Source organism: Aethina tumida, chromosome 2 (genome assembly GCF_024364675.1).
Source record: "Aethina tumida isolate Nest 87 chromosome 2, icAetTumi1.1, whole genome shotgun sequence".
Lineage (NCBI taxonomy): Eukaryota > Metazoa > Arthropoda > Insecta > Coleoptera > Nitidulidae > Aethina > Aethina tumida.
In genome coordinates this window covers 15,982,909-16,004,303 of record NC_065436.1, presented here as the reverse complement: position 1 = coordinate 16,004,303, position 21,395 = coordinate 15,982,909, and the positions used below count along the sequence as shown (strand labels likewise).

At 32.2% G+C, this 21,395-nt stretch overlaps 1 protein-coding gene across 7 annotated transcripts in view; it reads left to right on the top strand.

The window, feature by feature from the left end:
• The window catches only part of LOC109600781 (titin), a 53,346-nt gene extending 32,179 nt beyond the window's left edge, over nucleotides 1–21,167 (top strand). For 3 of the 7 annotated variants that reach the window (XM_049963403.1, XM_049963402.1, XM_049963406.1), the window contains 13 exons: nucleotides 3,371–3,562; nucleotides 3,995–5,360; nucleotides 5,419–5,582; nucleotides 5,852–7,640; nucleotides 7,694–7,900; nucleotides 7,954–8,114; nucleotides 8,223–10,559; nucleotides 11,017–12,388; nucleotides 12,566–12,970; nucleotides 13,171–13,277; nucleotides 13,339–13,519; nucleotides 13,672–13,749; nucleotides 20,901–21,167. In XM_049963403.1, the coding sequence (XP_049819360.1) occupies nucleotides 3,371–3,562; nucleotides 3,995–5,360; nucleotides 5,419–5,582; nucleotides 5,852–7,640; nucleotides 7,694–7,900; nucleotides 7,954–8,114; nucleotides 8,223–10,559; nucleotides 11,017–12,388; nucleotides 12,566–12,970; nucleotides 13,171–13,277; nucleotides 13,339–13,519; nucleotides 13,672–13,749; nucleotides 20,901–21,064 (8,523 nt within the window). In that variant the 3' untranslated portion in view covers nucleotides 21,065–21,167. Of the gene's footprint in view, nucleotides 1–3,370; nucleotides 3,563–3,994; nucleotides 5,361–5,418; nucleotides 5,583–5,851; nucleotides 7,641–7,693; nucleotides 7,901–7,953; nucleotides 8,115–8,222; nucleotides 10,560–11,016; nucleotides 12,389–12,565; nucleotides 12,971–13,170; nucleotides 13,278–13,338; nucleotides 13,520–13,671; nucleotides 14,122–20,900 lie in introns of those variants that run through there. The other 4 variants (XM_049963404.1, XM_020016959.2, XM_049963405.1 and 1 more) reach the window with 4 other exon arrangements.
• The last annotated feature ends 228 nt before the right edge of the window (nucleotides 21,168–21,395 follow it).

Below are 21,395 nucleotides of genomic sequence, written 5' to 3'. Positions count from 1 at the left end.
TCACTTGTGATATCCAGTTGATGAGGCAACAATTGTATTGGAATTTTATCTTACGATTTCCATCTAACAGTGCATGTTCAGCTGCAGCAGACTTGTCTGATTGTCCAAGGATGCAGTTTCGTTTGTCTTCCTTAATCTTAGTCCCTATTGAACGTTTTGTGGTACCGATGAATACTTTTCCTGAAGAGCATGGTATGCGGTACATCCCAGAAGCTGTTTGATGGTCTCTCCTATCTTTGGCAGATCTGAGTCTGTGTTGAACTCAGTGTGTTTACAAACAGAAAAAATAATAATAACATAACAAATTAAATAGGTAACTTAAATCCTCATGAGATAGAATGCGTTTAGCGGGGAATAATGTTAATCAAGTAAATGTGTTTTTCGTAACAATTTTTCCCTGACCGAATTTTACGATTATTACTTCGTCCAACTGTGTATTATTTTATAAATTACTTCTAACTGACAATAGTGAAATATTCTTCACAATGATCTGCAAAATAATGCATTTTAAAAATACGAGAGCTATACTTTTCTCAGCGATGTTCAATAGTTTCATACTATGTTTATAATGAAAAACATCGAACTTTCTTTTCTTTGGTTTGGTGAAACATGATAAAACACTCGATTGAATTATCCTCAGGTTACAAATAATTTTTCTCCTGGTTATATATGTTAAAAAATGTACATTAAAAATTAACTTCCCTTTATAAATTTAACAATTACAGGATTAAACAATAAAAAAATAAAGAGTTTAATTTTACTGAGGATTATTTGTTTTGGATTGGCAAAAAGTAGAGCAACTTATGCTATTTAAAGTATAATTACTACAAATAATTTGTAATTAGTATTTTAATTAATTCTATACTAACATATTGTAAAATTTCCTTTATTATGAATTATTTCCAAACACTTTTTTAATTGGAAAGCAACAGATGGTCAATAATATTTGGACCCATATTTTGTCAGGATTCTTGCAGAATCGTGAAAAAATCTTGTTGATTACTATACTCTTGTGTCTTTTTTGTTGTTCACTATCTTCCATAAGTTTTAAATGAAGTTTAGATAGGGAAATTGGGATGGCCAGTTCATAACATTAATTTTTTCCCTTAAAAAACACTGCTTCAAATATTTTGAAGTGTGCTTCGGGTCATTATCTTGTTGAAAATAAAGTTTTAGTGGCATATTTTTATCTGAATACGGTACCATGTTGTTTCTTAATATTTCTTTATATATAAAACGATCCATGATACCCTCTATTCAAAGAAGGGGACCCATTCCAAATCTTGAAAAGCAGCCCCATACCATTACCAACCTGTCGCCATGTTTAATAATGAGTATGGTACACTTTGGGTTAAACTTTTCATAAATAGGTCACCTTACATATACAATCCCATCACTACTAACCAGATAAACTTGATTTTATCACTCCAGATCGCTCGTTTCCAATCATTTAAAGTCCAAGTAGACCTTTTATTGTGATGGAACTCAAGAACGGATCTTGTTGGAGTAGGATAAAATTTGTTTATCCTGAAATCTATTGGTTTTCCTTGGTCGTTCAGTTTTATTTTTTCCTTCCACACCACTTTTTCTTTTTCCTTTCCACTATATTAAGTTTATTTTGGTGTATACTATGAAACTAAAAATTATTGTGGATTTTGTAGAGAATAGTGACATTTTGTAAAAAATTGCTCTACTTTTTGCCAGTCGAATATTTAGTTTTTTGATTTGTAGAGAAGAGAATTATTTTTAATACAAGAAATATTCACCGATATGTTTGTATACAGTTTGTTTATAATTGGTATAAATTATATTAGGTTTGCATATTCATTAAACTTGTTTACCCCAAAAAACTCTTCATATATATATATATATATATATATATATATATATATTATTTCGGACTAAATTATTATTATTACTATTTGCTTTTGGACGAATCAGCAAGAAAATTGTAAATGTTGTGTATATTTGTTACCTTGAAGTTAAAAAACTTAAATTGCGGAAGCGTCTAAAACTAGTAAAAATTTACAAGATCACTTAGTGATCACTCGTAAAATTGCAATCAGTGTTTAACGTATAATACAGTCATTTGGAATTCTTTTTTAACGTCTACGTTTTGCGCTTCCTCTTACATTAATATCATCGTCATATATTGGAGTAGTGTATCTCACTTTTGTTTGGTTGTGCTAAAGCTTACACGAGAAAAGTTTAAATCGTCGTGTGGAAGCTGATGGTAAGCTGATTAATTTGACCCCTCAAAAGTACACAGAGAAAATTGTGTGGCTTACACTGGGTTCCTTTAAAATTCATTTTGCCAACAGGACAATGCTCGACCTGCAAATTACTTTAGAGAATTTTAGAATATTTCGATGTATTTTTTTTTTGCCATGGCCAATAAGATCTTCAAACTAATCACCGATTAAACATCCTGACAGGAAACAAGATGTTTTGTAATTCAGCCTTGCCTTCACCACCTCATTAGATCAAAGTCAAGGCGAGACAGTGATTGCCTGGCTCATCGTGAAGTTCAACTAATTATTAGTTTAAAAAATGTTTTTTTAGATCTGATAAATAGTTAGCATATATTTTGTAATACAGTATGAAACTCTCTAACATTTAATTTAATTCCGTCCCCCTTATTTTATTAAAAGAAAATATTGTGGACATCAAAATTTTTTTGAAATTACAGAATTTATCTTAGAGTCCTATCGTAAATTCCAAATCATTATTTGTGTAATAAAAATTTTATTAATATAATAAAAAATTAATACTTGACGAATTCCATAATATTTTTTACTGTTTTTCGATAGTTATTTGTGTATTCGTAATATCTAACTTCTGAATAATGCTTCATCAGAAAGTTTTATACACTATGTTTATGTTTTTAAAAATATCTAAAAAAGTAAATATAATGTATCTGATTTCGTTGATGTAATCTAAAATACTATTTAGAAATAGACATATTTTTTGGTCTCACATGATTTTCCAACCTATTTAAATTACCAATATATAAATTGTTTAGTTTTTACAACTGAAGAGAAAATAAAGCTATTATAACTATTAAACTTCAGACAATCTAGAAGAATTTTATAAATACAACTAACACAAAAAATTGCTAATTGTTACATTTGTAATTAATTCTACAAATCTTCCTCTAAATGAGATTTATGATAATTTGATAAATGTATAAATATATACTCTTCCATTCATATTTCGTTATATTATCCCATTAATAATTTTTATAAATCTGCACATATCACACAATTAGGCGTTTATTCTCTTCATCATCTTCCAACTTGGCAAGCGTGTTGTAATAAGCAGGCCACATGCAGCTAATAATGCGCTATACCGATAATAATCTTTATTTCAGACTTTGGAGCAACGCATCCAAACGTTTGTGAATACCGGGGAGAAATTGTTGGCAGATCGCCATCCAGAGTCTTCACAAATCAAACAAAAAATAACCGACGTTCAAGATATGTGGGCCAGCGTCTTGAAGGAAGTTGAAATAACTAGAGGTCTTATTGATATGAGCCTCCCATACTTCCAATTAATAGAGCAGGTAATTTTCAAATATATTTTAATTGATGACGAATCAGAAATGGACCATCCAATTTTTTAAGTAATTGTTAAGTTAATATAAATATGTGATTATTCAATTTTGTAAGGAACAAAAATTTTAATAGTCAACGCCGACAGATTTATAGATGCGAATCTAATTTTAAAATTATATTTGCCCTTGTGGTATAAGAATATTAAACAATTTATGCATTACCACATATTTTTTAAATTATTTCACATTTATTACTACAACAATAAGTATATATAAAACATTGAGTGCATATAGTTTTTAACCACATTTGACACATCTATTAAAAGATTAGGATCTAAATATAAACAAGAGCGCCCACACTACCCAGTCACCGTACAATTTAAAATACCTGTAAATCGTGTTTAAATTTAAATCAGCCTTTTATGAGTACATATTTTGTAGAGCAAGGAATGGATTCGAGAGGGAAATCGCGAATTGGTTAACATTGCAAGAAAATCATCTTCCGCCAAACATCCAGAGGAAGCTAATGAATTGCTCAATGAAATCAATCATTTCCTTCGCACTGAAACTGAACAGTCTGAAAGAATTAGTAAAGTATCTGAACTTTCACAGAAATTATATAATCAAGAACACACGACGTATACTTCTCTTATAAACGAAAACAACGAATTGATTTCATCATTTTCGTCGGTGAGACATGACATCGACATTTTGGTACATGACTTACGTACAGCTCGGGAAGAGGAAGCAAGAAAAGCAGAAGAAGCACGTCTAGCAGAAGAAGCAAGATTAGCGGAAGAGGCAAGGCTAGCAGAAGAAGCAAGAAGAGCTGAGGAAGCAAGGAAAGCTGAAGAAGCAAGGAAAGCTGAGGAAGCAAGGAAAGCTGAAGAAGCAAGGAAAGCTGAGGAAGCAAGAAAAGCTGAGGAAGCAAGGAAGGCTGAGGAAGTAAGGAAGGCTGAGGAAGCAAGGAAGGCTGAGGAAGCAAGGAAAGCTGAGGAAGCAAGGAAAGCTGAAGAGGCAAGAAGAGCTGAGGAAGCCAGAAAAGCTGAAGAGGCAAGACTAATCGAAGAAGCAAGAAAGGCAGAAGAAGCCAAAAAAGTTGAAGAAGAAAAAGCTAGAAAAGAAGAAATACAAAAAATTCAAACAGTGCAAATTACAGAAGTCACCAACATCGAACATATTCAAACTGGAAAGACCCCCGAACCAATCATCGAAGAATCCCTGGAACCTCCAGAATTCAGTTCACCTTTAAGTGATGCGGTGATACAGGAAGGCGGAAAATTCACTTTCATTTGTCGCGTAATCGGAAACCCGCTTCCGGTGGTTACGTGGTACAAGGATGGCATGTCCATTCAAAATAATCCTGACTATTTAACAACTTTCGATAATGGATTGTGTACCTTAACCATAGAGGAAACTTTCGCCGAAGATTCTGCTAGATACACGTGCAAAGCTACAAACATCGCAGGTTTGGCTGAAACGTCGGCTTCTCTGTCCGTTAAAGAGGCGGAACCCGAAGAACAATTAATAGCACCATCCTTTACCAAACTATTACAACCGGCAGTTGTGAAAGAAGGTTCTGTATTCCAATTCGAATGCAAAGTTGAAGGAAACCCTCTGCCGACCGTTCAGTGGTTCAAAAACTCTGAATGTATTGATAATTCACCGGATTACGTCATAACCTATAATAATGGAGAAGCCATTCTTAAATTTGAAAGAGTTAGTTTGGCTGATAAATCTGAATATTCTTGTAGAGCGACGAATGAAGTTGGTGTTGCCCAAACAAGTGCCAATTTAGTAATAACACGTAAGTATTGATGATTTTTATGTTTATAATTATTAAATATTTACGTGATAATTTTTAGCTTCTGAACCTACGGAAATTCCAGCATTTGTGGTGCCGTTGTCTAATATAATGGCGAGAGCAGGACAGAAAATAAAATTAGAATGTGAGGTTTCAGGATTGCCCCTTCCAATATTAACGTGGACACATAACGGCAAACCAGTGAAGGAAACGCGCGAACTTAAGGTGAGCATAATCGTTTGAGATAAATATAACGTATGTTGCAATTTTATTATATATAAGTTCATTTAATTACCTCTAATTAAGTATAATATGTGAGTAATTTGATTGTTTCAACAAATATGAGTGTTAAATGTACGTTTGGCATGCTTCCCATTTCATTAATTATGAACTTTATTTTTACACTTAACCCAAAAATTCAATCAAATTGCATGTGTAAATAACACTCACGCCTTTTCTATAATTACACTAAGCATGAATTTGTTTGATTTTAGCTTCTCTTCGAGGGCAACACAACCACTCTCATTATTAATGAAGCATTCCCAAAAGATGCTGGTACTTATTCCGTAACAGCAAAAAATATTGTGGGTGAAGCCGTCAGTTCTTGTAGTGTTTCCGTGAAGGGACGTTTGCCGAACGAAACGTCTGATTCAGAAATGGCCAGTGACTTAGAACCAATTAAACCATCAATCCAATTGCCTCTTCAAAATATTACCATTGCCGAAGGAAATCGTATACGTCTCGATTGTGTAATTGTGGGTCAACCCGAACCGGAAGTGATATGGTACCACGACGGAAAACCGGTGAAAGAATCGGCCGATTTTCAGTTACTGTTCCAAGGCGATCGGTGTTCACTTGTAATACAAGAAGCACTGCCCGAAGACGCGGGTGAATATAAGGTCATAGCTCTAAATTCAGCCGGAGAGGCGTCCAGTAAATGTATATTAAGTGTTACTCCAGCTGGTGAGTCAGACGCAGATTCGAAACCGCAAGAACAAAAAGCCGAACCTGTTGGATCGCCGCCAAAGTTCAGCAAACTTCTCACTGACGTCCTCGTGTCGGAAGGAGATAGAGTTATTTTAGAAGGAAACGTAACTGGAGAGCCAAAGCCAGAAATTAAAGTGTTACTAAACAATTTGCCAATTTCTAATCCAGAACATTTTAAAATTAGTTACGACGATGACGGCAGTTTCAAATTAGAAATAGACAGTGTCAAACCCGAAGATAAAGGGGTATACACAGTAAAAGCAACGAATCCTTCAGGGGAAGCTAAATGTTTCGCACAATTAATTGTCAAGTCATTCAAGCCACAAGAAACCGTTAAACACGAAGAAGCTAAAAGTGCTCCGGTATTTAAAGAACTGTTCCACGATCGTGTTGCTTTCGAAAATACTCCCACTAAATTTGAATGCATCGTTACTGGAAAACCTAAACCCAAAGTCAAATGGCTGTTTAATGGAAATATGATCTCTGGCAAAGACTTCTTAATTTCTACTTCGGGTGATCGTGAAGTTCTATCCATACCAGAACTCAAAAAGGAACATCAAGGAACAATCACTTGTGTTGCCGAAAATGAAGTTGGGAAAGCAAGTTGTGCTGCCAATTTGTGTGTACAATCAGCCGCATCTATAACACTACCTGATGCTCAGTTTGGCAAAGAAATTACCCAACACGTTGAATCATCATATAATGTAAACAGACAAGTTGAAACAAAATCTTCCACATCCACGTCCAGCAGAATTATTTCATCATCAGGAGAAGTCATTCAACCACAATCTGAAGTACATAGTTATACGGCACACGACTCGCAAATAATTAGTCAGATCAATCAACAACCTCCCAATATTCAAGAAGTACACAAGGTCAACGAATATCATCAAGTTGGTAACCAACCGCCAGTAATCAGTGAAAAATCCTCATCCACCTTCTCGAGTAGCATTCTGTCAGAGACTCAATCTAAGTCACTTCAGGAAGTTCAACGACCCATCATCACCATTAAAACTCGTCCTCCAAAATTCATGACACCTGTTATGGGAAAAATTATTGATCAGGAAGTTGACGTAGTGCTGGAAGGAATACTTGATGGCCAACCAACACCAGACGTTAAATGGACCAAAAATGGAGAAGATTTATTACCGTCAGATCGTATTAAGATTACATGGGAAAACAATCGCACCAGTGTAGAAATTAAAAACTCTAATGTTAACGACGCTGGCCGCTATTCTTGTACCGCAAAGAATGAGGCTGGAACTGCTGTTAGTACTGCCGATTTAGTTGTTCGAAGTATGTTGTTTATTAAAAATAAGATGCAAATTTATTCACTTGTCAATTTTCAGAGAAAATATTCCCACCAGTCTTTGGTAGGAGACTACAAGCTCAAGTAATACAAAAAGGAGAAAGAATTATTATGAGCGTTGAAGTAACAGGTACTCCAGAGCCAGCTGTAACATGGTACAAAGATGGAATTCCCATTGAACAGTGCCTTAAGGGTGATCATAAAATAAATTCAATCGGCTTATCACATACTTTGGTAATTGAAAAAGGTAAATTAATCACTTCAAGTATCGATATGAATATTAATTTTATGTATTTCTAGCTGATATGCATCATAAGGGTAAATACATGGTACGAGCAATCAATGAAGGCGGTGAGGCTCAAAGTATTGCTGATATTGCTGTTTTTGAACCAACACCTGATACAATGGTGGAAGTTGTCAAAACTGTTGTGTTTGAGGATGTCCGCAAACACGAAACATTGGTAAGATGTTATTTTACTCATATATTATTATTATTATATTCTGAAGTCTCTGTAGTATATTTAATCTGATCTTTGTCTTGTATTACTCTTTATTTCATGCATACATAGACATCAGCTGCTGATAAGGTATCGACTACTTCTACTACCCAACAACCTATATCCATTCAACCTCATAAGCCTGAATTCATTCAGCCTTCACCAATTCTTACAAGTGAAATCTCTCAATCAATGTCATCAAAATCTGAAATGCAAACTGTTACTGAACAGCAAACTTCTCAGCAAATTAAAACAATTAAACTTGAACCAAATATCTTAGATGTACCAATGCCGAAACCAGTTGAGCGAAGAGAAACTAAACGAGAAGAGGAATATCAAATTTTCCATCCTCCACAACCAGCTCAAGAAGTATTGGAAGAGAGGAAAACTGAGATTCAAGATACCGGAATTGAAACAAGTTCAATTTCGAAGCAATCGTCTTTGCAATACTTTGTTAAAAAGATTAAAGGGGGAGAGCCTGAAATTCCTGCGAAAGAAATATCCATTCCGGAACCGATAAAACCTGAAGTTTATCAGAAATTTCAATCTCAAGAAACTCATTCTCAGAAAGAAATTTCTGTGCCAATGAAATTGCAGCCAGTTTCTGAAGTAACACAATCTAAAATGACAATGTCTTCAACTCAAAACATAATTGAAGCTTCTCCATCCACCAAAGTTTCAACTTATTCCTCTTCTCATGAAATTATACAAGGCCAATCAATTCCTCAGCAATATTCGGCGTATTCGTCATCTACTGAAACATACAATTTAAAACCTGAACCACCAGCGGAGATATGTTATTCTCCTAAAGTTGAAAGTACGAAGACGGAACATGTGTCAGAAAGAATTAAAAAGATTTCTGAATCACAAAAGGAATTACCTCCACATGAGGTACCTCAAGGTGGTGTAAAAATTTTTCCGTCTACATACCAAGCACCTATTCAGACATTTTCAGAAAAAACTGAAAAATCTTATCTAGCCTCTTATCAATCATCTTCTTCATCACATACTCAGTTACATGTTGAGTCAAGTGGTAGGCCACTATCTCCGAGACCAGAAGCAATTCAAATGGAAAAAATGTGGACGCCAAAGGTAGAAATTGACAAACCTCTCTCAGTAACAACTTCCACTACGGAGCATCATCAACATATTCCAGTTTCCAAAGAAAAAATTTGGATTCCAGAAGAGACCAAAAGTCAATCGTCATATTCTGTTCATAGTACTTTAGAAAAGAAGTGGACTCCTGAAATTAAATCACACAGTATTAGTAAAGAATCTAAAACTGTTGTTGTAGATTCTCCACAGTACGTACAACATTATATTGGTCAGGTTACCGGACTTCATCACGAAAGCAATATGATGAAAGAACAAACTTTACAAAGCTCTTCAGGTAAAACCGAACACTACGAAATACACACATCTGGATATGGAAAGGAACAAGTAATTGAAGATAGGAATGTCAAACCTTCAGAGATCATTAAATCTTGGCCACCTGCATCTGTTAAACAAGAAGTTATACCTCCACCAACACCAGAAATACATCCTTATGTGGCGCCTGAACCTAAGACTTTAGACTCTTTAGACTACCTCTCAATAAGACCAGTATCTGTACAGGACATAACTGATGAAGTGTACTTGGAACCAGGGCCTCCGGCAGAAATAGCATATGCACCACCTCCTCAAGAGTCTGTCCCTCCACCACTTCCACCTAAAAAGGAATTCCGACAAGCTCCTCCATTACCACTTAAACCTATGAAACATGTTGAGCCCCCCAAAAAGATAAAGGAAATTCCCTCCAAACCATTCGAAAGATTCCCTGATTTAGAACCTTTCCCATTCAAACCTGATCCGGAGAAACCCAGGCACGCAAGATCTGGCCCACCACCTACACCTTCTAAGTTTATTAAAGGGAAATTCACAGACAGTGATTACGAAAGTGATTTCGAGTCTGTCCGAATACCCGCCAAATGGAGACCTTGTGCCAGTGACACGGAAGAACCTAGTTACAAAAGAGTTAAGGCACCGAAAGCAACTTCTTCTGGTAGATCTCGTTCGACCGAACCTGAACCATTACCACCATCTAAATTTGACCATCCACCACAGTTTCAAGGTCCACCTAGACCACAAATAGATTTTCAAGCCGGAATTAAAGACAAGACGCAACAAATAAAAAAATTTACGAAACATGTAAGAGATGTTAAGAGGCCAATTTCGCCACCGAAATTGAAACCAGGTTCACCTCCGGTATTTGTACAAGCAGAACCTAAGCCCACAAGTCCTAAGACTGTTCAACGAGTAGTAATTGATGGATACAGCGCTGATACTGACGAGCCATTTTTTACGCAACAACAAAAACGAAATACAAAAATCGAAAAGAAACGTATATCGACGTTTTCTTCATCAAAGAAGGTTCGCTTGATTTATTGCCCCGAGTGTTGTTGTGTTATTTGTAGTAATTTATTAATTGAATATATTAATTTATTGTATATGGTATTCGGAGAAAACTTTAATACATATTATTTTATTTAATATTTGTTTGAAGTAATTAGGAGCTTTAAAAAATATTCTATAATAATTTAAGGTTTTCTCTTGATTAAATGTTGTACCAAGTCAGCATGTACAATTAAAACTAGTCAATTTATTAAAATTATGTTTTTCTATTCTATTGGAGTTATGTGAAAAAATAAAAGTTGACAAAATGTATGTTCATAATATTAAAAGCCAAATCACCAATTGACTAGATACACATACCATACTAATATTTCCTTTATCTAACAAATTAAATGTAGATATTGTATAACAATAATTGTTTGAATTTTGAAAATAATGTTACGAAATATCTATTAATTCATAATATCTTTTCCAGGAACTTGTATCAACGCCAATAATCACAAGCGTTTCATCTGAACAAGTTATTGAAAACCAGGATAAACATATAAAATTGGAAAGCTTCCCATACCAACCTGATTTAACACCTAAACCCCATAAACCAAAATGCCCACCACCACCTACTCCTTCCAAGTTCGTCAAAGGCGAATTTCGTGAAAGCGATTATGAAAGTGATTATGAGGGAAGAACCCAAACTGTATGGGGTTTGAATGAATCAACTTCTTATAAACACGTTCAACCCGTTTTTACTTCATCTCATGCTGGTCCACACACCGGACCAACTCCACCCCCACCTTCTGAATTCGATAAAATTCCTGTAAGTACCGGACCACCAAGACCAAAATTCGAACCAATTGAAAAAGTTCAGCCTGCTCCAAAGCCTGTTATGTTCAAACCTAAACCAATTCAACCAGCACCCTCCAATTACATAGTTCCTAGAGAAGTTCCTCCTCAAACAATAGTAATTCAACCTGGTTCACCGCCTGAAATTGCCTATGCTCCAGGACCAAAAAAAACTCAGTTTTATCGATCTACAACAAGTGCCCCGTACCATAACGCCATTCAAACAGAAACTTCGAATATTGTACACTTCGATGAATCCACTGAACACTGTCACAGAACGGCTAGCTTCCAACAAACACACAAAGTTATTAAATTTGGAGATCAATACACGAAAAAGGAACAAAAATTGGAACCATTCCCCTATCAACCTGAACCTCAAAGACCTAGGGGAAGAAGTGTTCCCCCACCACCTACACCCAGTAAGTTTGTGCCTGGAGAATTTAGGGAGAGTGACTACGAAAGCGAAGTGGAGAGTACTAGAATTAAACAGAAATGGACTCCTAGTGGACCAGTAGAAAATTCTCAATATAGAAGAGTGAGACCACCATCTTCGACACGTTCATCTAGTGTCCCACCTCCATCTGAAAGGGTGATGACTCCAATGGAATTTGATACTCAGCCACCTGTTATGAGTGTTTCAAGAGATTACACTGACGGTGAAACAAGAAGGGAACAATCTACATCGTACAAAAGCTTCTCGGAGAGCAGATCTGGACAAATCATGAAGAGGAGCCATTCATATGAACCTCCAGTAAAGACATATATTCAACCTGGTCCTCCAGCTACATACGGCTATGTTGCTGATCAAAAATTGACCCGATCCTCTGCAACAAAAATAGCTTCGCAGTATATGGACAGCATGACAGATACGTTCAAATCTAAAACATCTAGATTTGCACAAGACATAATGAACGATGTTAATAAGAAAGCCAGTGAGAAGCCTATTCTGAAGTCAGGCGATGGAGACGCACAAGTTTACAGGGAAGAATCCAGAGCCGCACAATATGGTAAGAATTATTTTAAACATTTATACACATATATACACATTAATACATTGAAATTTAATAAATTATAATTTATACTCTCCTAAGATAAATTAATAATTATAAATTTATATTTTAACATCAAACTTATCTCTAATACTGGGACTTCTAACCCTTTACCCACAACTAATTATTCTTCAGGCACCAAACATGTCGATCCAGATACAGGCCTAATATACTTTAAGTATGATTTTGGCTATGAATTTGGTATCATCTTACCTGGTGAAAGTAAAAAAGGTGAAATTCCTGTGCCCAAGAAAACCATAATCGAACCACCTAAACGAACCCACGACATAGAGATGCCCGTTTACCACGAATCCTCCCAAAAAACCCAACAAGCCCCCACACCCCAGTTTAAACCCAAGAAGTTCGTAGCGGGGGGTAAGTGGGAACCCACGTCTGAAAGTGAAATGTCCGAATATGAAGGGGAGTTTAAAAAAAGGAGCAACGTACAAGGTTCGAGATGGGAACCATCTTCATGTAGTCCTATGTCGTTGTCGCCTAGTTTGCCTAGCACTTCTCCAGCTTTTAATAATACTTTCGCAGGTACTTGGTGTGGTTTGACTTTGACATTTTAATGCTAAACTTACTTTCTGCTTATTAACATGAAGTGGTGCTTCTTATTGGTGTGGTATCCAGGTGAAGCATAATTTTAGCTTTGTTAAATGTCGTGAGCATTAAAAATGTATTAAGTTTATGTAATCCGTACATAATCATGTATAATTAAAATGTTGTTGGTCTTCTAGGCAGAGCTAAAGGGGCCGAAACACCTCCTAGTTGCCCAAGCACCCCCGGTAGTGCTCATGGACGTGTGGTGAATCCTGCTCAAGCTAAAGCACCTGTTTTTATTACGGTACGTTATAATACCACATAAGGACAAAAATATAATAACAATAATGTTTATTTATTTACAGCCCTTGCGAGATATTGCAGTAGTAAGCGGCCAGTCGGCCAAATTTGAATGCATAGTTCAGTCCGAACCTTCACCAAATGTCTTGTGGTCAAAGAACGGTCGCATAATTGATAACTCCAATGACCATCAACTGCATTACAGAAATGGGGTCTGCCGCCTAACTATTTCGCAAGCGTATCCAGGTAAGATTATTCGTTGGCACTCCAGTGTAATATTTTTAAACAGGCAAAGGTTATAACGTTGTTTATTTAGGTGATCCACATTTCAATCAAGGTTGATGTGGTTACTACTACAAGCATTATAGTTTTATATTAAACGAATATTCTTGTTTCAGAGGATGCTGGTACATACTCTTGCACTGCCACTAATTCAGTCGGTACTGCTAGTACGACCGCAACTCTACAAGTCCCAGGTGAGCGTCGGTCAATGTACATAAACTAAAATAGACTATTGGTGAAGGTTGGAATTAATTCTAGTCTATGCAAAATGACTAAAACTCAATTGCACTGCCATTATAATTAAGCAGTCTAACGAAACTCGAAATGTCTTTTTAAGAAGTGTTTAGTTTAGTTTTTGCTTTAAATCGAAAAATATAAAAATAAAAATAATCGAATACAATTTTTTCTGTGTATTTTATTATTTTGATGTGTATTGTATCAAATTATTCTGGTCAATTAGCAATTAGTTTATAAAAACATATATTTATATTTGTTACTGTAATTTATTATATTTATTTATTGTGTTACTATTACAAATAATTAAAGCTTTTGTGCATTTAAACTTTCTTTCTTGTGTGGGGTTTCCTTTCCTTTTCCTTGTCTTATTTTAATACTATTAATGTGGTGTGGTTTATCGGTAAGTACCTATAGTTATATAATGTTCATTTCACGTTAGAATGTAGTATAGAACAGTAAGATTTATTCCGTATCCACATCTAAATTAGATGTAAATAAATATTTACACCACTCTCTACTCTGTTTCAATTTTTATTCTCATGTGAAATGAAAAATATTAGTTGTATATTGCTAATATTAAATATATCATAATACAGTACTACTAATATTATATTGAATATCCTTTTACACTATTCTACTAAAGACAATAGATATTAGCAATGCTTTTTTGATAACGATAGTAATAATATTCTACTTCAACTAATTGTACTAGTATCTAGTATAGCATTTTGTATTATAGAGCCTTTTTGAACATTTTGTAACAAAATATATTTTTTGATATTCATTTATATTTTTACTGAAATTTGTTTATTTCTTTTTATTAATATACATCATAACTATAAGAAGTACTCTTCGATGAATAAGTAGAAGAAAGAAATAATTTGTAATAATATGTTTTAATTTCTAAATGTATAAGACGTTGCGAATTCCACCCAATATCCGCTTGGGTATCACCAAATGTTTCATACATTGCAAGTGAAATGTGAAAGTAAAATCTGACGCTGATTATCATCAATAAAACTTGTTGAAACTTAGTAAAGCAAAATACATTAACATACAAACTTTATATTCCATATATTCCATATATTCCATATATTCCATATATTCCATATATTCCATATATTCCATATATTCCATATATTCCATATATTCCATATATTCCATATATTCCATATATTCCATATATTCCATATATTCCATATATTCCATATATTCCATATATTCCATATATTCCATATATTCCATATATTCCATATATTCCATATATTCCATACGTTCCATATGTTCCACATATTCCATATGTTCCATATGTTCCATATGTTCCATATGTTCCATATGTTCCATATGTTCCATATATTCCATTTATTCCATATATTCCATATATTCCATATATTCCATATATTCCATATATTACATATACTCCATATATTCCATATATTTAAGTAAGTATTTTTAAAGATGATTCATTAAATTACAGACACATATTTTATACAAATATTGTTTATTAATTAAGTTACTTGTTCAGATTCTCTGAATATAAGTAAGTTACATCACTGTCCTCAATTAAAATATTATTTTATATTATTTGATAAACACACATACTAAGTGCTAAGTTAAATATATATTTTCGGAACACCTCAATTGATCACACAAAAATAGATGCCAACGTGTGAGTAACATCAAATGTTAGAAATTGCCAAGAAATTACAAATTTGTAGGTGTGTACAATTTTATGACTTGAAACATGAGTATTATTTCTTTGTTTTAAAATGTCTATTTTTGGTCCGTTGAATAAAAAAATAATGGTTAAGGTAAATGGTGATTGTGGTGCATCATCATGAAGATTTGGAAAGTTTTTGAATTTTGAGGGAGACATCATGAATGGCAGAGACAGTAAAAGATTCTCACTACGAAGTAAATTGCAGAGTTTTACTGTCACTCTCACAATTCAGTCAGATCAAACGATTTTCGATTGGTATATGCGAAATGGTGAATGCGCCGGGAGGTGATTTCCAAAAGTTAACAATCAAATTGGAGAACCTATATAGAAATTCGTATCTTAAAACTTTATACAGTGACATGTTAAGGCAGACAAACTTGATGAAGCACTTCAATTATTTGACACTGAAGTTATAAATTGGTTAGATTGGCCAACTCCATAGCACTGAAAGAAATGAGAGAAACATTGTCCCTTAAATGAGTTGTTCATAATATTCATATAAATAAATAATATTGAAGTGATAGAAAACTATTTAAACAATTAAAATTTCAATTTCTTTGTACCTGTTAAAAAACCTGCTTGTCAAATGATTTGGTTCACCCAACATTTGTTTTTTGGAACTCGTAATTGCGGCACGAAACGACAAAACATACGCACAGCACATTTTGCGTATGAATGAATGTCGGAGTCAGAAATCAACTCACAATTTATCATAAATAAACCAATAGTTGGCTTGGAAAGTGGGCACGTGACTACGCACTCACGCATAGTAGACGAAATATGTGAGCTACGCGGAACACACTATTTAAATATTTCTTGAGTTAATATTAACTTTTCTTGTACTATAAATAATTTATAGTAAACAAAACTAAATTTCCAAATCTTTTTGGAAAATATCATTCACTTGCACATTTAATTTATGCCTATTATAAGGGAGTCTAAGGTTTGGTTTTATTTTTTAGTTGGATATGTATACAAATTATATAATATGTGGGTACCAATCTGCTATTAATTGGCCTAGTTTAATAAACTTATAAATAAACATTCGTTTATATGCTTTTTGTTTAAGTAAGGAAATTATTACATTATTATATTCTTGAAATTATCAAAATTAGTTTTAATACTACATTTGATTTTGTAGATTTTTTTCCACAAATAAAATCAGAGTTTATTCTGCATGTGTAATGCCCAAATTTGCCAGCTATCGGATGATGGGATTACCCACTTCTGTTTATAGATAGCCACGTAAGCAATTATATTTTTATCATGGTGTAGTATAATCTTTTATCGGTTAGGATGAGTATCCAAATAGTCATCAAGTAACAAAATTTTAAATTTACTGAGTTTTAAACATTACTTTTTATCCTGTTGGACTTTTTTACATTAGTTTTATTTTTCAATTTTGTGTTAAGTTGTGAAACTTAGTACTTGTAATCGGTACCACAAACTAGTAACTAAAATCATATTTTAATTTGTAAAGAAAATTAATGTACTCACAGTAATATCGAAGTTAATTCTATTTAGAATTAATACATCGTTTAATTTTTATTTTAAATGTCGTCTGCTGTAAATTGTTATTAAAATAAGTTAAAGTTAACTATTTAAAAAATCAAAATTGATCAGTTGGCAGAAGCAATATCTAAGAGTAGATATAAACACACATGCTATTATTTTTGTTCAAGATATGTTGGCCTACTTTGCCAGATGAGCATACAAATAAATTTTACTATTTTTGAATAATTTCAAAATTGTTGTTTATTTGAACCACTTACATAGGTATTGTCATATTAAACAAATTATTGTTTTATATATTTATTAAATTTGTAGTGCTTCAAACTATAATTTTCACCCAAAATTATTAATTAAGGCCTGATTTTGTATCACAAAAATGTAGCTAAAGTGTTTAAAAATTCAGTGGAATGTGAGACTGCGAAAATATGGATAATAAACATTTAGTGGGATGAAAGGGTCATGAAAATGATATAAAATGACTTTTTATAACTAAACGAAAAAACACAAGTCATTATCCTGCTCTAAAAATAATTTATTATAACAGTGTTTGTTCCCACATACAGTATAGGAAGAAAGTAGAGCAACTTTTTTAAAATTCAAATAATTTTTGTCTTGGCTATTATGTTAAAAAAATATATATTGAAAATTAATTAATTATTAAAAATAATTCTGTTAGCTACAGAATTATTTTTAATACAAGAAATATTCACGATATGTATGTATGAGAGTACTGAACGTATCAATATATGTTAATAAAGTTATAGGGGCACACATGTATCATTTTAATTACGTTTTTAAAATTCTCAAATAAGGCAGTTCATATATATTTTTCCAAACTCATGGTTTTATTATACACCCAAGTATCAAATCAATTTATACGAATAAATTAATGAAAACTATTTCATTCGTTACTATTTCTATCGATATAGTTTTTATGGTGTGTATGTAACTGAAGTAGTCATGACTAATGGCATATTTGCTAGTATTTATATCGTCTAAATAAAAAATGTTATATATAGTTTATTTAAATAAATAAATAAATTTATTTGTGTTTATAAGATGAACTGTGTAATAAAATTTCTAAAATTACCAAAACTCATTTAAACTTCATTTTTGCAGTAATTTTGCCAAAACCAATTTCTCGAAATTATCAATAAAAGGACAATTTCGAAAACGGAAATTGGCAATATGCTATACAACTGTTGAAATCATTTTTCAGTTTAAGGCAACAGAAAAGTTTGGCAAAATTCAGTGTTTCAATGAAATGTCAAAAATCAAACTAAGTAAAACAATTACCTTATCGAATTTAAGAGTTTTGGCCGACATAACGATAATATTTTTCAGAACAAAAGTAGACCGGTAAACAATTAAGAGTAAATTCTTTATCCCCACATATTATGGAAGATTGCCCAAAGTAATTCTTAAAATAGACTTCGTGAGGCATTCATATCTAATTCCACACACTCTAACAGCATAAACTGTGAACATATTTATGGTAGTTTCGCCTTTGGTAGAACACTGCAAATTTTAAAATGTTACTGATTATACACAAAAAAAAAACACATTTAGATAAATGTAATTAAACCTTTTTTCATAGAAAACACTGTTTTTATTACTTAATAATACAAACAATAACAGAAAATATGTTAAAAAATTATACTTAATATTTTCGTGTAAAATTATCTAGTTTATATAAATTTTGTCTCATTTAAATGTAATACTATTACAGAATAAAAGATTTTCCAACGGAGTACCGAAAAACAGTTTCGAAATCAAATACGTTATATCTATATTTATGAGAGACAACTCATAGTATCAATCTCTAAATGAATCACCAGGTGAGCGCGTCCTAATAATAAAGTGGTACAGTCTATTGGCTGTAATATTGTTTTCTAGAAAATATTATAGTATATTATGTAGATAATTCTTGTTCAAATTATATACAAAAAATGATTTAATAAAAAAATGAATTTAAACAATTTTACATAATTTAAAATATACAAATATGTAACTTAATTCATTTTGGAGGTTAAAATTAAATTCAAGGCCAAAAATATAAATTGTATATAATAAATAAAATCTCTTTTTGTAATTTTTTCTAAATTATATTATTATTAGATACCGATCGAAGTGTCTGATCCGACTGAATTTTGAAAGAGACATCATGAATGACAGAGATAGTTAAAGTTTCCCACTAAGGGGCACACTTTCAGACCTTTACTGTCTCTGTCGTTTCTCTCATAATTCAGTTGAATCAAACCCTTTTCTATAGGTATATAGGTAACATATTTTGATTAAAATAATTTGTGTATAAAGGTATTTAAATTAAATAATTTGAAAAGGTCCTTTTATTTATAAAATCGATTTAAATTAATCGATAATCTAATAATATATAATTTCATTAACACAATACAGTGATTGTCCATAGGAAATATTAAATAAAAAAATAAAAATAAACATTTTGTTTCGATGTGTATTTTTAAAATATTAAATTTTAAACTATTATAATTTCTCTTTTTGTAATTTTGAAATGAAAGTGAGTAGTTAATTTTAAATCTTTTTAAATTAAAAAATGATGATTTTAACGTCAATGTATCCTAATTTGTTCCAAATGGCTCATAAAACAAACAATTTTTTCCTGAAGTTAGATGAATAACAATTTTGTGTTGAAAAACATGATTGGATTCTTAATAAAAATGTAAGAAATAAATATTTGAAATCCGTTGCAGAGCAGCGTAGGTTAACTAAAAATAAAAAATTAGGTTTAGATATATTTAATTGATAAGTCATACTTGAAATTTTTTTGAATATGACGAACATATACTCATTTATGAAATATTTCAGTTGAGGTGTTACGAATGAATTCAGAATAGATTGTTTTTCTATGACATACGACAATGGAGTTTCCTGACATTTTTAACACCAATTATCGGTAAAATATCGAATTACAAAGGAAAAAAGATGGCGTTTGTGTTTGAATTCTTGTGAATTTATAAATAAAAGTTCTAGAATAAGAAATGACGTATATTTATTTGTCTCCTCTGCGGAGAATTTTATTTGATTTTTTTCCAAAATCTCACTACAACCAATAAAAGGGACGTTTCAAATAAAATAAAAATAACTTTAAAATGTGAAAAAAAGCAGTTACAATGGTACCCCTTATCCATTCTATGAGAAATATGCAAAATTATGATTACGAAAAAAATTTCTGATTTTAAACAAAGATTAGATTACGATTTAGCTTAATTTTAGTATAACTAAACATGGAAAACGCTTTTAAAAATTTATTATTTAAGTTGAAATTTTTCAAATTTAGCCTTCTTTTATTTTTTGTTACTATTATCATCATTATTATTATTATTTACAAAAAACTCATCATGATTAAAAATCTTTAAACTTATTTCTTTAATTATCATTACCGTTCATTCAACTTAATAGCACTTTTAATAATCTTTATTAGTGAAAAAATAACAGCCATTTTAAGAACAATTTAACTTCATATATTTTTCCATTTTAGAACACGTGGTGTTATGCCAAAATAATCCCATGTCATAATAACCCAAACTTCGCCATATTAAAAACAGGATGAAATGTGGCGTATATACATATATTTAGCTACCATAAATATATATTTTGGTGTGACTTTTGGTACCAAAATAGAAGTGGAAACAGTAAATTACACAGCATTAAACGGATTTATACGGTCAAGCACAAAATTATTCTAAAGCAAATAACAATGTCTTTAACATGTTTTTATTATGACATTAATCTGTATCGATTAAGTCATTTTACTACAGTATTTTAACCAATATAATTATAAATTTTGTTATATACAAGAGTTAAAAGTTCGTTCTATAATAAGTTTATTATTAACAGGAGTTCCCTCGCATATGTATGGTACCTACAGACAACTAAACACAACCAGAAGGAGTTCATCCCCGGAAATGCAATTTTACACCCGACCAAATTCACCTGAAAATAGGCATCAACAAGTCGGTAAGTTAAATGGTCTACGCTACCGTCTAGAAAATTGCAACTGAACAACAAATACTACTACTATTACTAAAATTAAAAACAGAAATAATACATTAATATGGTAAACTGTATAAGGAATGAACTAATAAACATTTGATAATATTAAAATGACTTTAATTACTTACGATTCTGAAGTTGTAAATATGTAAAGAACAGTTAACATAAGGGTAACAGCATTATACTAATAGATATTATAATTTATTTTATTTATTATAATAAGAAACTATAGAGAATATATATTTTAAACTATGAAAATAGTAAAAACATGCATTTCGAAAATAAATTACCAAGTAAGTTTTTCATGAAGACTTTGCTGAGATGAAGGAAGTAGATTTA